The 15168-nt window shown below is 62.9% G+C and overlaps 1 protein-coding gene across 1 annotated transcript; it reads left to right on the forward strand.

The window, feature by feature from the left end:
• Positions 1-351: 351 nt before the first annotated feature.
• SLCO4A1 (solute carrier organic anion transporter family member 4A1) lies at positions 352-12646 on the forward strand. Its single transcript, XM_065893036.1, has 11 exons — positions 352-1065; positions 2007-2097; positions 3106-3227; positions 3629-3740; positions 6599-6753; positions 8058-8253; positions 9184-9349; positions 9455-9627; positions 9855-9919; positions 10304-10452; positions 12396-12646. The coding sequence occupies exons 1-11, from the start codon at positions 621-623 to the stop codon at positions 12558-12560; spliced, it is 1839 nt and encodes a 612-aa protein (XP_065749108.1). The 5' UTR covers positions 352-620; the 3' UTR covers positions 12561-12646.
• The last annotated feature ends 2522 nt before the right edge of the window (positions 12647-15168 follow it).

Raw genomic sequence — 15168 nt, forward strand, 5'->3', positions numbered from 1 at the left:
TGGAGTTGAGGGCAGGCGCGGTCAGCTGCCCCTGGCGGAGCGCACAGCTCAGGCCGGCGGGCCAAGGCCGTGGGGAGGGTGCGGGTCGGGGTGGACCAGGGGCTCACATGGCGTCTGATTCAGTCCTTCTGTGTCTCAGCTCCACTCTCAGCTCTGTGGCCTCATTCAGGCCGGGGGCTGCCCTCACTAGGCTGGGTAGCGGACAGGCAGAGCCGTCGGTGCCCCCGGGGACAGGCCGGGGGAGGGTTCTTCTGGAGATGGATTCTTCCCGCAGATCGGACCGCCGCTGGAATTCCGCATCCACTCCCGCTGCCATCGCTGTCACGGCCTCGGAGATGCCGCAGCTGGTCTTCCCCGGCCCCCCGCTGGCCACCAACAGCGAGTGTGACTGCACGCCCCCCAGCAGGCGGGCGTCCCTCGGCTCACCCCTGAGCCAGCCGCTGTGCCAGCCGCAGCCCGAGAAGCACGGGCCCCAGGCGGCCCGGGAGGTGCGCTACGTGGCGACGGGGCGGCCGGACGAGGCCTGCGGCTGGCGGGCCTTCGCGCCCACGTGCCTGCAGGCCTTCAACACACCCCGGGGCTTCCTGCTATTCCTGTGCGCGGCCTCCTTCCTGCAGGGCATGACAGTGAACGGCCTCATCAACACTGTCATCACGTCCATCGAGCGGCGCTACGACCTGCACAGCTACCACAGTGGCCTCATCGCCAGCTCCTACGATGTAGCCGCCTGCCTCTGCCTCACCTTCGTTGGCTACTTCGGAGGCCACGGCCACAAGCCTCGCTGGCTGGGCTGGGGCGTGCTGGTCATGGGCGCTGGCTCGCTGGTCTTCTCACTGCCCCACTTCACCACCGGCCCCTACGAGGTGCAGGTGGACGAGGCCGTCGGAACATGCCGGGCCAACCACAGCACAACCTGCGGGGGCCGCGCCTCTGGCCTGTCCAGCTACCAGCTGGTCTTCATGCTGGGCCAGTTCCTACACGGCGTGGGCGCCACCCCGCTCTACACGCTGGGCGTCACCTACCTGGACGAGAATGTCAAGTCCAGCTACTCGCCTGTCTACATCGGTGAGTGGGAGGGGTGTGATGGTGGTGACGCCAGCCGGCCGTCTACTCAGAGCCCTGCCCCGTCCCAGCCCCCTACATGCGTGTCCCTGTTGGCCACACGCGGCCCCAAATGGCCCCAGGTGCTCCTAGGCGAGGTGACACCTCAGGTGATGGAGGTGGTGCTCGCCAGCCTCAGCCCGACCCCTGGCACATCCCACGGGGTCTGGAGCGTGGACACGCGTGGTCCAGCGGTTAGGGCTCTGCACTGCCCCTGCAGGGGGTCCAGGTTTGATCCCTGGTCAGGGAACTAAGATCCCGCGAGCCGGGCTCGGCCGGTGGCTGGGCTGCAGAACTGGGGGCCGCCACGCCGCCCTCGGGGGTTGGGCTCGAGCCTCGAGCTGCCCCCGAGACCCTCTCGTTTATCTGGGGTGAGATTTCCGTGTTCTCAGCCTCAGGCCAGCCGCTTCTCCGAGTCCCTCCTGCGAGGTCAGCTCTCCCAGGGAAGGGGTCGAGGTCAGTGGAGAGCCCGCGGCCGACGCCCCGGCCCAGCCAGATTTGCTCGCTGTTCTGCTCCCTTACGTCCGCCTTGGACTCTGCTCATCTGTGTCACGTAGCGGTTGCCATTCCGGGGGCATTTGGGACCCGGGCGAGCCTGCAGCGCTGCATGGTGCCGCCCTCATCCTGCAAAATGAGTCTTAGGATCTTTGCTCTTTTGAGGGGGAAAGAGTCCAAATGGTGTCTATAGGGGCTTTGAGGGAAATAATTTTAAAACACCTTGAAAGATGGATGCCAGCCGATATCAGACACAGTGGAGACTGGGCAACGAAAACCCCAGTTTAAAGGAGTTCATGCCTGGGGATAGGGGTGGAGGTGCAGAAATGCAAGCGGGGCTTGTCTTAGGTGGGCCGGAGTGGTGGCGCAGAGGGCGCAGCGGGTCCCCGACAGCTCTGCTTCCCTTCCAGCCATCTTCTACACCGCGGCCATCCTCGGCCCCGCAGCCGGCTACCTGGTCGGAGGTGCCCTGCTGAATATTTACACCGAAATAGGCCAGCGGTGAGTGACCTGGGCCCACAGAGAAGACGCCCACTCTTGGTGCAGGAGGACGGCGGCCCGGGTGGGGAAGGTCCAGGCCGACCTTGCTCTGGTGGACCTGGGAGTCTGGGCAGCTTGGAGAGTATGACCTGAGGGAGGGGACTGCATGGATGGACGGCCTCCCGAAGCTGGAAGGGACCAGGCCACAATCGCTCCAATGCCCTTTGCAGAACCAAGAGGGGATTTCCTGCCGCCACCGGGAGGTTCTTTTTTTGGGGGGGTGGTCTACACCAAACAATTCTCCGGACACCAGCTGGGTGTCCCCAGTTCACCTCAATCTGACACTGACTTCCGGAGTCAGCTCAGACCCCACAGGTAGGCGAGAGCACCCACACTTCAGACGCCAACTGCAGTGGCGGCTCCCGGTTACCCACGCTTCTGTCCAACTTGGCTGCAAAGTGGAGGGTCCCAGGACCCCTCCTTCTAGTAATTTGCTAGAATGGCTCACAGAACTCAGGAAAGCACAGCACTGGCTCAGTCGCCAGCTTCTTCCCCAGAACACAGCTCGGGGGCAGCCGGCTGGCCTCTGCCAGCCCCTTGTCTCCTGTCCACCTGGCTGTCCAGCCCAGGGTTCTTTCCCACGTGCCTTTGAATTTAAAGGTGCACTTGTGTGCAGGCGGGGGTCGCAGGCAAGCCCCCTGAGCTTCACGAGGCCAGGGCACCAGCCACCCACCCTCTGCCCTGCCCCTCCTGGGCCCCCAGCCCCTATGGCCTCGTCGGGAGGCAGCCTCGCAGGTCCCAGAGGAAGGGGTGGGCCTGGGCAGGGTCCCCTGGTGCATGTCCACCCCATGTCCGTCCCGATGCCCTCCGTCCACTGCTGGCCCCAGACCGGGGGTGGTGGGGCATCGGGGCGGGGGCCTCAAGCAGAGCCTTTGGTCTCCGCCTCTCCCAACCAGCAAAAAGGATGCCCGGTGTGCGTGCCCTAGGTGCTGTGAGCACAACGCTGTCCCCACGTGCCTCTTCCCGCAGGACGGAGCTGACCACCGAGAGCCCGCTGTGGGTCGGCGCCTGGTGGGTGGGCTTCCTGGGCACTGGAGTGGCCGCCTTCCTCATCGCCGTGCCCATTCTTGGCTACCCGCGGCAGCTGCCAGGTGGGTGCGTCCCGCAGAAAGACACCCCATGCCCTTCTCCTGCTGCCTGCCAGGAGCAGAGGGGCCGGGATCGTCGTCCTCTGGATGGGGGCTGCCATCCGGCAGGGCGGCCCGGCCGGTGTGCACCCTCCACCCCTGCGGCCTCTGCCCGCTCGGGGACCACGGAAGAGGCTTGTTTCACCGGGGGATGGGCGCCCCTTTCGATACCTTCCGTCTCCCTCTGGTCCCAGGTTGGGCCCGTGGGCTCTCTCCCACCTCGCCATCCCTGCCACCCGTCACCGTGGTGCATCTGTACGGGCCGTCTGTCTGGGCGCCCTCGTCCACCGGCTGGTCCCACACCCAGGAGGAGGGGCATCGGGGCCTTTGGTCTCTGCCCCTCACAGATGTTCACATCCTTCCAGGCTCCCAGCGCTACGTGGTCATGACAGCATCTGATACACACCAGTTAAAGGACAGCAGCCACAGGGTGACCAGCAACCCCGACTTCGGGAAAACCATCAGAGATCTGCCTCTGTAAGGACCTGGGGGGCCTCTTGTCTGTGTCTGTGTGTCCTGAAGACCCTTTAGGGTCCTACGCGTGCTGGGTCTTGACCCTAAGCTAGGAGAGTCCTGTGACCCTTCCAGGGCCACATGGGGAGCCCACAGCCCCTAAATCTCCTTCTGACCCAACCATCTTCAGGGCTTGGCCCCAAAACTTGGGCTAAGGGATTAAGGGGGAGCGGACAGAGCCTCCTGGCTTGGGGGCACCAAGGGCCTGGTGCGACGGAAGGCCCAGGGCCTCAGCCTCGTGGTGCCCACCCCTCACTTCCCGGGCCTGCGGGGGACCCAGAGACACGCACCCGGGGACCTGTCTGCGCTCCCGCACGGCAGGCTCTGGGGGCTGTGCCTGACGCCTCACGGTCACAGAGTGAATCCCTGACGCTCAGCGAGTTGCCCCACAGCCAGCTTGTCCACGGTCCCCAGGAAAGCAACTGACCACCCCGCCCAAGATCATTCCCCAGGAGTCACCCCTGCACCCCGTTCTCTGACCGTTTCACTGGGAGTCACCCACACGTGCCCACAGGGCTCCAAGGAGGGGACCGTCCGGCTGCCCGTCCTCGCTGCCCTGCAGCCGCCCCTCCTCTCGGGCAGTGACCTCTTGTTTATCTTGTATGTGACCTGGTCTTACTGTGCTGTCTTCACACACTGTTGGAACAAACAGAGCCTGGGCTGCTGGGGCCTCAGAGGGACAGCGTGGGGCTGGGGGCTCCTGGCCGGCCGGTGCCCCTCATCAGGGCATTCCATGGGGGGCTCTCCTGGCCAGGGGGAGGCGGCCCTCGGAGGGTCCCCTGCCCGAGTCCTCGGCCTCACCAAGCGCCCACCTGCCCCGCAACTTCCTGAGCCCGTGAGTGTCCACGTGGCAGGTAGAGGCTGTTAGTGGCGGGAATGAGCCCCCGCCGTCTGTCTTCAACACGGGGAGGGTGACGTGGGGTCAGGGAACCCCCCTGGCTGCCCGTTGCCTGCTTAGAGCCCCCAGAAGAGCCGCCCACTCAGGAGGCTGCCACCAAGGCCGGCAGAGCTGGCCCAGGGCCACAGTGGCCAGGGAGGCGGGGTCACCCAGGCAAGGCAGGCTCGCCCCGTGCAGCCGGGGCAGGGCCACCTGGGAGCACTGGCACCAAGGGCGTCAACAGCTTGGTCCCCAGTGGACCCGGGGGGACGCCCGAGATAAGGAGGTTTATGCCCAGGCTTGGTTCCCCAAACTGGTTGCTGATAGTGAAATAAATACCGGAACATGGGCCCTCTGTCAAGGTCATGACTAGTTCTCTGAGCAAATTCAACATGGGAGTTGCAGCCAAGCAACCTGCAGGCTGAGATTAAGAAATAAGGAAGTTCACATACTTCTGGGGAGAGTCACCTGCCCCTGAGCCCAGGCGAGCATCCCTGAAGCCTGGGCAAGTCTGGGCAGGACCGGGAAGGGACTGGCTGCACCTGGGCTTCCCCTCAACACACACGCACACCACACGCACGCACACCACACGCACGCACTCTGCTCCCAGAGAGCCCCACCAGGACGGCATTTCCTCTGCATCTTGTTTCCTTCGTGGATGTGGGACTTGGACTGTTGACCAGAAAGAAACCTTTTCAAGTCCTTGAGTTTGAAAGTCAGTTTTGAAGGAATTGGGTCCCTGTTTGAAGCAGGATGGGGAAGGAGGCCGCTCTGCAGTTACCCTGAGAAGCCGCAGGGGCCGGGGGTGTGGGGGGACTTCCTTAGCGTCAGTTCCCTCCCAGGGCACGAAGGCTAACTGGCCGCCCTGCATGCTCCTTGGCAGAGTCCAGTTTACTGTTGGCCCGTGTCCTCAAAACGAAGAACACCGGAGCGTCAGGGTGTCTGTGCTGCTCTGACACGCGCAGGGAGGTGTCGGCATTGACGGCTGGCCGGGTGGAGGTCTCCCTCCTGGTGGAAGATGACCCGTAGGGTCGGTAGGGGCTGGTTCTCTGGGTGGAGGCCTTAGCTGCAGACACGGAGAATGTGAGCAAAGGCAGCCTTGTCGGAGCCGCTGTGATGGGGGTCGGGCCACAGTCGTTTGTCACCAGGCTTTGCCTGCTCATGGGTGCCCGAGATGGACCCAGGGCTCCAGGGGAAACTGTCCCCAGCCCACATCACTCACGAGTCCTGGACCTGCCATCCGGTGGCTGAGAGGGGCTGGGCCCGGGAAAGGCAGGCGGGGTGTAGAGCCGTGTGCACTGGGTTCAAGGGGGAACTCTCAGGCCAGGTCCAAGGCCCATTTCTCAGGCCCCTGGCATCACTACACCGGCCACTGCCCCCCAGGTGCACACCAAGAGAAGTCGGAGAGACAGCCAAGCCCACACGGGGTCTCCTTGGAGGGGCCTCTCGGTCCAAACCCTCAGGGATTTCTGTCCCTCCTTTTCACCAGCTGGCGACTGAGGAGTGGTCCCACCGCTCAGGCCCCGTTCCCCTCTCCTGGGGGCCACCCAGTCCTGGACTTGGTGACAGCCGCCTCCCCCGCAGCCTCTGGCTCCTGGCTCAGGCCCCTCTGCTGGTTCTCCCGGCTGCCCCTGGGGCAGATTCAACAGTGTCACAGTCACTCAGGGTCTCCTTCCCCACTGCAGCTGACCTCTGTGACGGCGGCTTTCACAACAAGCCACAGCCTCTGGATCCTGGTGCCAGCTCTCCCCCCGCCCCAGCCCAGCCCCACACCCACGCTCGGTTTCTCTGGAGTAAATGTGGGGTGCTCCCTGGCTCTCCCACACCCCACTCCACTCCCCTCTCAGCACCAGGCTCTTTGTGCTCAGTTGGGAAGTGCCAGGGCTCTGGCCCACTCTGACCCTCTGTCTCTTCTCTCTGGTCTCCATTCCCCTCCCACATCCAGCTCCATCTGGCTCCTCCTGAAGAACCCCACGTTCATCCTGCTCTGCCTCGCCGGGGCCACAGAGGCCACGCTCATCGCGGGCATGTCCACGTTTGGCCCCAAGTTCCTCGAGTCCCAGTTCAGCCTCAGTGCCTCGGAAGCTGCCACCTTGTTTGGTGAGAATGCTCCCTGAATCTTGTGGTGGTGGGGGTCCTCCGTTTTTTCACTGGTTCTCAGAGACTGAGGGGCCTTTGAAGGTCTCTTCTAGAAAGACGGGGCGCACATCCTGGCCGTGTGGTCCCGCCAGGCAGGGGCCCCGGAGCAGGTGTCTGGGCTCTTACACAACAGCTCTAATCACACTTACAAAGGCTGCCGCCACGATGGGCAGGACAGTCCTTCCCGAGGGCAGTTTGGGAAGCGCTAAACACAGCCTGCTGACCCGTTCTCTCTGCCGCCCCCCTTGCCACCCAGAGCCTGGGCCTTACGCGTCATCCCTGGCTTGTGGCGGAGAGGGTTTGGGTGGCAGGTCCCACCATGCTCCCTCGGGCCTGGCGGTCCCCGTGAGCCAGGCAGTGGGTGTCCCGGGGTCTCCCTGAGGCTGGAGCCCTGGGCCTGCCTGACCGGAGGCGTTCAGGGGCCAAAGTGAGAGTCCCCCTCAGAAGCCCCCCTTCTGGCCCTGTCCACGGGTAGCACTGAGCGGGGGGGGCAGCCACAGCCTCACCGAGAACCTGCCAGGCAGGAGGTGTGCGTGGGTAGGTCCTGGCCGGGCGCCTCCCCCGAGGGAGGACGGTGTCAGACTGGGGCTCCCCGGTGACTAGTGCCCCAGACTCCCCTCCTTGCTGGCCTCTTGGCTGTGACCCCACCTGCAAGAGCCCCACCCCCGCCAGCTGCTTCCCTGCCCCACAGCGGCCGACAGCCCTCCTGGGACAGCGGTGTCCTCTGGGTCCCCCCCTCTGCCCCCAGAGCCGCTCTCCATCTGGGGAGACGGGCTCACCGCACCCAGGGTCTTTGAGATCTCCTCCAGCCTTGGAGAGCCCCCCTCCCATCTGCACCCCATCCCAGGGCAGAAGCCACATGCCTACGAAGCCCAGCTTGCTACCAAACGGCGGCCACCAGCTCCTCCAAACACCCCCTTGTGGTCAGACTCCACAGAGGCCGTGTGGGCCAGGGGAGCGCGATTGTCCTTGGGTCTCCCCAGTGGGAGGGGCAGGGCCCAGGGACCTCTCCTCCTCCCTCTTCTGCTCTGCCCCTGCACCCTGGGCCTCTGAGCAGCTGGCCGGGCGGCCTCCCCAGGCTCCGAAGTCCCCTGTGAGCACCGGTCAGGGTCCCCACATTGAGAGCAGAGCCCGGTGCCGCCACGCAGATCAGGGCCATGGCTGTGGGCCTCTGTCTCCCGTCGCTGAAGCGGAGACCAGGCCCAGGGGCTGCTGGCCCCACCCCCGTGGCTCCGGGACGTCACTGAGCCCCTCCCTCCCCACAGGGTACCTGGTGGTGCCGGCAGGTGGTGGAGGCACGTTCCTGGGCGGCTTCTTTGTGAACAAGTGCAAGCTCCGGGGCTCAGGCATCGTCAGGTTCTGCCTGCTCTGCAGCCTGGCCAGCATGCTGGCCTTCCTCGTCTTCTTCACGCACTGCCCCAACGTGCCCATGGCGGGCGTGACCGCCAGCTACAACGGGAGGTAAGGGCCAGGTGGCACCTGGGCGAGGGGAGACCTCTGCACACCTGTTGGGGGCACCGGTGGTCCCTGGGGAGGACGGGGGGTGTCGGGCACTTGAGGTGAGGTCATCGGAGACGGTCGTAACGGTGAGGATGGTGTCCTCAGCGGCGACCGATGGCCAGTCACTCACACGCGGCACCTGAGCCCCAGTCCTCTGTCTGTAAAACGGGACAGTCCCAGCCCCACCTCCTCTCTACGAGTTGTCTTGGAAAGTGGGTCTCCCGTGCGTCACTGCGTTGGGAACGTGAGGGGAACAGCCCGCTGGGGGTGATTTGGAAATATCTGACGTAGACGCAGGCGAGCGACTGCTGGCCAGGAATTCCCCGTAGAGATGGCAGTGTGAGTGCCGAGGGCAAGGATGCCATCGTACCGTTACAGCCAAACTAGCCAAGAGTTGGTGCAGAGCGGAGGGCTTGGTGCCACGGAATAGGGAGGAATCTAGTCCTTGGGCGCCTCCCAGATAGTGCGGAGCGGGAAAAGGAAGGAGCGGGACGAAACGATGTGTGCAGTGGGCTCCATCTGAGCGCGGAGGGAGAGCGCGTGTCTGTGAGAGTGTGGGCAAGCGATCTGTGGGACGTCCACGCGCCTGCACTGGAGGGCAGGGACCGGGGCCATGGGGACGCTTTGCACCTGGCACTCGAGCAGTTTTTGCACTTCGAGCCCTGTGAACGCACTGCCCACCCAAAACCAAGCCAGGTAGGGAGTGCGCCGTGCAGGGTTGGTTTGCTTCGCTCTGAGCACATGCAGCGATTCTAGGAGCCAAGGTGATGCAGGAAGCCCCGGTCCTCGGGTGGAACAAACCCAGCGAGTTTGGAAACCTGCAGACGTGGGCCCTCAGGGACCAGACCCCACGCTGGCCTGCGCCCCACCGTCGCTCTCTCCCACCCGCAGCCTCCTGCCCGAAGGCCACCTGGGGCTGACAGACGCCTGCAACGCCGCCTGCGGCTGCCAGCCAGAGCACTACAGCCCCGTGTGTGGCCCCGACGGCCTCATGTACTACTCACCCTGCCACGCGGGGTGCCCGGAGGCGGCCTCGCCTGGCCCCGGTGGCCAGAAGGTGAGTGTGCGTGGCTGCTGCCCAGGCGGTCGGTGGCGCGGACGCGGGGGCGGGGCGGCCTCCGCCCCTTCCTCCTGTAATCAGCGCTGTTGTTGCGCTCCCCAGGTGTACCGAGACTGTAGCTGTGTCCCTCAGAATTTTTCCTCTGGTTTTGGCCATGCCACGGCAGGGAAATGCACTTCAGCTTGTCACAGAAAGCCCCTCCTTCTGCTTTTCATATTCGTTGTAATTGCCTTTACATTCCTCAGCAGCATTCCTGCACTAACGGCAACTCTACGGTAAGCCCGGGCCGGTTCACTCCGGCCCAGAACCTTCCCTTTGCAGCTAAGGCGGAGCTCTGCAGACCCCTCGGGGGACGTGCCGGGCCCCCGGAGAGCTGTGGAAGGAGAGCGCTAACTGCCTCCGTGAGGTCCTTGCCACCTGGGGATGCGGCCCGGGGCTCGGCCAGGACTCGACCACTGGCGTGGGGTGTGACTTGGCCACGCTTCCCGGTTTTCCATTACAGGTGTGTCTGTGACCGGCAGCGATCCTTTGCACTAGGAATCCAGTGGATCGTGGTTAGAACTCTAGGTACTGTGCCGTGGGAGGGAGCCATGCACAGCTGTGGCGTGCGTTCACTGCACAAGGGCACGCGTCAGGCTGGTGTGCATCCCAGCACGAGGCTGTGCCCACCGAGGGGAAGGGCTCCGTTCCCCAACAGTCCGCTAGAGGGACCCATGGCCATGTTTTTGCCCAGAGGGACCCATTTCCTCATTAACACACGGGCTCCACCAGTCGAAGACCGTGGGGAATCTCCCGGCATGGAGGCAAGCCCCCAGAGAAAGGAACATTAAGCCCCCTTTGCGCCCGCTGTGAACACCAGTGGCCGAAGCCACGTTCCTTAGAGCCCGCCTGGTCTGGGTCTCTGGACGCCCCCGCAGGCTGTCGGGGTACTGAATGTGCCTCTCTCCGCAGGGGGCATCCCGGGCCCCATCGCCTTCGGCTGGGTGATCGACAAGGCGTGCCTGCTCTGGCAGACGCAGTGCGGCCAGCAGGGCTCCTGCTTCGTGTACCAGAACTCAGCCATGAGCCAGTACCTGCTTATCGCAGGGCTGGCGTACAAGGTGAGTGGGGTGGCCTCGCCCCCAGGTGCGCTGGCGGCGGGAGGGAGTCCCAGAGTCTGCTCCAGAGGACCGAGAGCCTTTTGCAACTAGCTCGGGCACCTGGGCATGCCACTGAGATCTTCCCACTGGAACCCCGGGCATCATCCTGCAGCCTGGCTTCCAGAAGTGGGATCCTTCCCCCTTTCGAGCTGTTGTTGTTGGGGATCGTGATGCCGTGATGCCAGTGGTGGGAACAGTGGGACAGCAGGCCCAGGTCACAGGGGCTCACTCTCCAGGCCCCCTGCCCTCCAGGGCCCCTCACCATCCCGGCTTGGTGGTTTGCCCCCGGGCTCTGGTCTGCTAAGGCCTTGGAGAAATCAAAACTGCTCCCCCTGCAAGAGCCCGGGCAGGCCTGCTTGCTCTGGGCCGGGTCGCCTGGCTGGGTCCACAAGCGGCGCTTCTCCTTCTCCATCCTTAGTGGGTCTTGAGTTACGTCCCGCTTCTTAGCCTGACCCTCTGCTTTCAAGCTGTTAATGGAAACTTCCTGCTGTATCTCTTGGCGTATGCTACGTGGGGTGAAGCATAGTATTTATATTTTGAGTTGCCCCCCGTTGGAGGAAAAGGCACACAACTTCCCAAATAAAATGAAATCCTAGGGCTGGTATATAAGAATGTCTTGGATTTCTTCTTTGGGTGGAGGGTGGACTCGGGAATGTCCCACTGGCAGAGCCTTTTCGGGAGGGGCCTCAGAGAGAGAGGATTCTCAGCCACGCTTGGGTTTATCTCCCCGCAGGTTAGCTTAAAAACAGCCAAGTGTGAGAAGGGATTTGCGCGGCTCTGGACAAACGGGTCAGTTCAAATAGACGCACCCTGCGCAGGGAGCCGGCCCTTGCTTTTCTTTTTCCCTGTGTTGTAGGGTCCCTCGGCCAGAGCAGCAGGCTGGACCCCGGGACGGCTGTCTGCCCAGATAGTCCCCCCGCGGCCTCGGCACAGGGGTAGGATCGGCTCCCAGAGTCAGTGCTAATTTTAGCGGGGGCGGGGGCAGCCGGGTGCACCCCCGAAGTGCTATCCCGCTCGCTCACGGGGCCACAGAGTGGAAACAGCCTCTCGTTCCTGTGGCTTCAGGCCCATCTGCCTGGGCGGTGCTACAGGAAACCCAGGGTTCCCACGCTGAGCGCATACACCCGTGCACAGAGGCTAGCACGCGCGCCCACACTGTCATCTTCCAGGCTGCACGTGATTCCCAGGGAGCTCAAGGTGGTGGCTGCGGTGGAGTGACCGCCGAAGCTGGCCACCTCTGACTTAGGTTCTGGGGTGGCCGTGACGAAAGACCCCACACCAGGTGGCTCCAACAAATTCATTTTTTCTCGTTCTGGAAAGCCAGACGTGCAAAATCAAGGTGTCTGCAGTGCCCGTCCCCCCTGGGGGCTCTGAGGGGACTCTGTCCCGTGCCCCTCCCGGCTCCTGGTGGCTCCTCCATCCTTGGGGCTCCTGGGCTTGTACACTCCTCACCCTGTCTCTGCCTCTGTCATCACGGGGCTGCTCCCGGTGTGTCACTGTGTTAAACCTTCCTCCCCTTTCTCTGTTTGGACACCTGTCACTGGATCTGGAGTCCACCCTAACCCAGAGTGATCTCAAGATCCCTAACTTAATTACATCTACAAAGACCCTATTTCCAAATCAAGGTCCCATTCACAGGTTCCGGGGGTCAGGACTTGGGCACACCTTTTGCGGGGACCCTGTTCAGCCCACGACAAGCACCTCCACTTCATCCAGTGCCTCTGTATTTAAGTCAAATCATACTTTTCATTCCCCCCTAACAATATCGCGGTCCAGGCTAGGGACTGGCTATGCAGAACGGATGGACCCTCTGGCCAGAGTAGGGTTGGTTCCCCAGGACCTCGTGAGAAAGCCGGGGCTGGGCGGGTGGCTCAAGAGAGGTCCAGCGGCTCCCTTCTCCCCAGGTCCTGGGCTTCATCTTCTTCACCACTGCCTGCTTCCTGTACAAGCCCCTGTCGGGGTCTTCGGACGGCCTGGAGGCTTCTCTGCCCAGCCAGTCCTCAGCCTCCGACAACCCCACGGACCTTCAGGAAGCCCCCTCGGCCCTCCAGATCCAGAGCAACATCTGACAGCCCACCCGCCTGCCCAGGGGCACGGGCCTGCCACGGCACTTCCTAGGAACACTATCTAATTTCTCCCCGGAAGGGCTGACCCCTCCCTGATTGATCCCCGGCACTGAGGACCCTGCAAAAATCTGCCATTGGGTCTGGGGGGACTGAGCCTCAAAGGCACTGAGGAGAAGGAATGCAAGACGTCCGAATGGACGCCCCTGCCCCAGCCCCTCAGACCTCGCCAGAGAGAGTGGGGTGGCCAGCTCCTGGCTCGGAAGGAGTGGCCCACTTCCCGGCCGGATGCAGGGCTGCCTCTCTCTGGTCCGCTCACACTCCGGCCCTCTCCCACGGACTTAGCCAAATAGCATCCCCTGGGGCCTCAGGATCCCTCGGAAACACGAACAGCTGTGCTTCTAGAGCAACGTGTGTGATTCCTACGTAACTCCGTCAGTAGTTACGAAAAGTGCGAGGCCACCTGTGGACTTCGGGGAGATACTTCTGGCATCTCTCCTTTGAACGGCGGATGTGGAGCTGGTGGCTGCCCGGCGGTTTACAAGCTCTCTTCTCTCTGGAGATGTTAAGGCCGGTGATGCTGGCGCTGTTGGAGCTGCTCCGTGGAAGGGACAAAGCACCCACCCCCCGTGGGTGAGCTGGAGCTGGCGGTGCTTCTGCGCGGGTCCACACCATCCTGTGCGCGGCCTGGCCCTGACTTCCTGTGTTTCTCCTGACGCGGAGGAGGCCGGTGGGCTGCCGTCCCCGGGGCACATCCACGTGGACCCCTCTCCTGCGTGTGTTCTAAACCCGCTGTCACCTCCTGTCCTTGGGGCCGCACAGCGCTGCAGCTGGACGGGAGCGACTTGCATAAGGATGTATTTACGGACGCGTATTTTGCATAAACACCTATTTATAGAATTTGTTTTTTACCTGACGGTGCGCTCAGCACTTGTGAATTCTACCTGGAGGGCGTCGGGACTTGCGCGGAATGTCTATTGTTGGTAATCTCAGTTAAAACTGTGGGTATGTAAATATATTTTAATATTTAAAGCATATATTCCTGCCCCGTGTGTTTTATTTCTACAAATCTGCAAAGTTCGGCAGCTTTGCAGGTCCTCCAAGTGGGCTTTTGTGAGTTTGTTTCGCCGCGGACTGCCCAGGGTGAGCGCTCGCTTGGCTGGGTTCCCCCGGTGGGTGTCCCCCCACCCTTCGAAATGACCCCTCCGCAGTCGTGACCCAAGAGGCTCCTCCATTCAGGGCCCGGCACCCAGGTTCGTGGGGGGGGGGGGCTGGGTCCTCAGCCAGTGTCCCACTTCCCGCCACTGTCATGGCGTGCTGGGATTCGGTCGGGGTGGCCAGCGCTGCGGTCAGCACACACGTGCGTGAACACGTGTACGCACGCAGGTGAGAGCCGGCACTGGGTTACTCTTTCCCTAAATGTCCAAATGTGGCAGAGCCGTGACCAGCCTGGGTCGCGACCCTGTCTGCTTCCTCTCCTGAGGGCCGGAGGATAGCGATGGCGGCTCTCAAGCGACGCTTCTTGGAAGAAGCAGAAGAGAAGGGATCTGGCTCGTGGCTGCTATCAGAAGGTGGCTTCCCCGTCTGGGGCCTCATCGCACAGGGCGCGTCAGGCGCTTCTGCCTCCCACTCTGGGAGGGTTTGTGAAGTCCCCGGAGTCCAGGGGTGTGGACGGAATGGGCTGCTTAATTGGATCTGGGTGGGGGTCCCCCAGCACCAGCTCTGGCTGTGAGCTCCAAGCCGGCCCCCAGCCCCATGCCTCCCAGATGGGTACTAGGGAGCCCAGAGGATCTGCAGTTGCGGCCGCAGGCACCGGGGGCAGCACAGACGCGTCCTAGGCACAGGAATCCAGGCCCACCGGCCTACCTGCCCACACGGACCCCAGTCCCTTCCCCAGCCAGCGTCCCCTGCCCCGCAGATGCAGGACAAAACAAAATGGGGGTCTCTCCCTTCCACTCCCCTGGGAGACGTTTCTGAGATGTGAGCTGGACACCAATCCTTCCTCAAATCCTGGCCCTCTATTTGCTGGGAACTGGGCAGGGCCTGGGTTTAAGCCAGGAACAAACAGGCTCGAGCATTAGCTGAGCATCTGGCCCACGTACCTGCCCCGCACCAGGCCCGCGAGAGCCCCACCAGCCGGGCCTGGAGTACACCCCCTCGGGGGGCAGGACCCCGGGCACCTGGCAGAGCCCATGCTTCTGCATTCCTTTACTCCTGTCTTTGCCCTGGAAGGGGTGTGTCTGTGGTATGTGCACCCGCTGAGCTGGGTGGGAACTTACTAAAAATGACATTTAAGAAAAAACAGCTTTAGTGAAATAAATGACATGCGTGTAATTCACCCATCTGAGGTGAACAGCGTAGTGGGCAGGTTGGGATGTTTCAAAGAGCAGATGCAAAACAGCCCCTCCTTGCTGAGAGCGCACATCAATGTTTCAGTGACACAAACAAGCAGAATTTGAAATGAAAGGCAGAGAAGCCCCCAAGAATCGGAATCGGACATTACAGCATCAGAGCATCAAACACTCCCAGGGAGCTCTGGGCTGTCACTCGAGTCCCCGTGGTAATTAAGCATCACGTGTCAGGCTGGTGGGCTGGGGAGCAGAGATGAAGGGGG

This window comes from Phocoena phocoena, chromosome 15 (genome assembly GCF_963924675.1).
Source record: "Phocoena phocoena chromosome 15, mPhoPho1.1, whole genome shotgun sequence".
NCBI classification, from domain to species: Eukaryota; Metazoa; Chordata; class Mammalia; order Artiodactyla; family Phocoenidae; genus Phocoena; species Phocoena phocoena.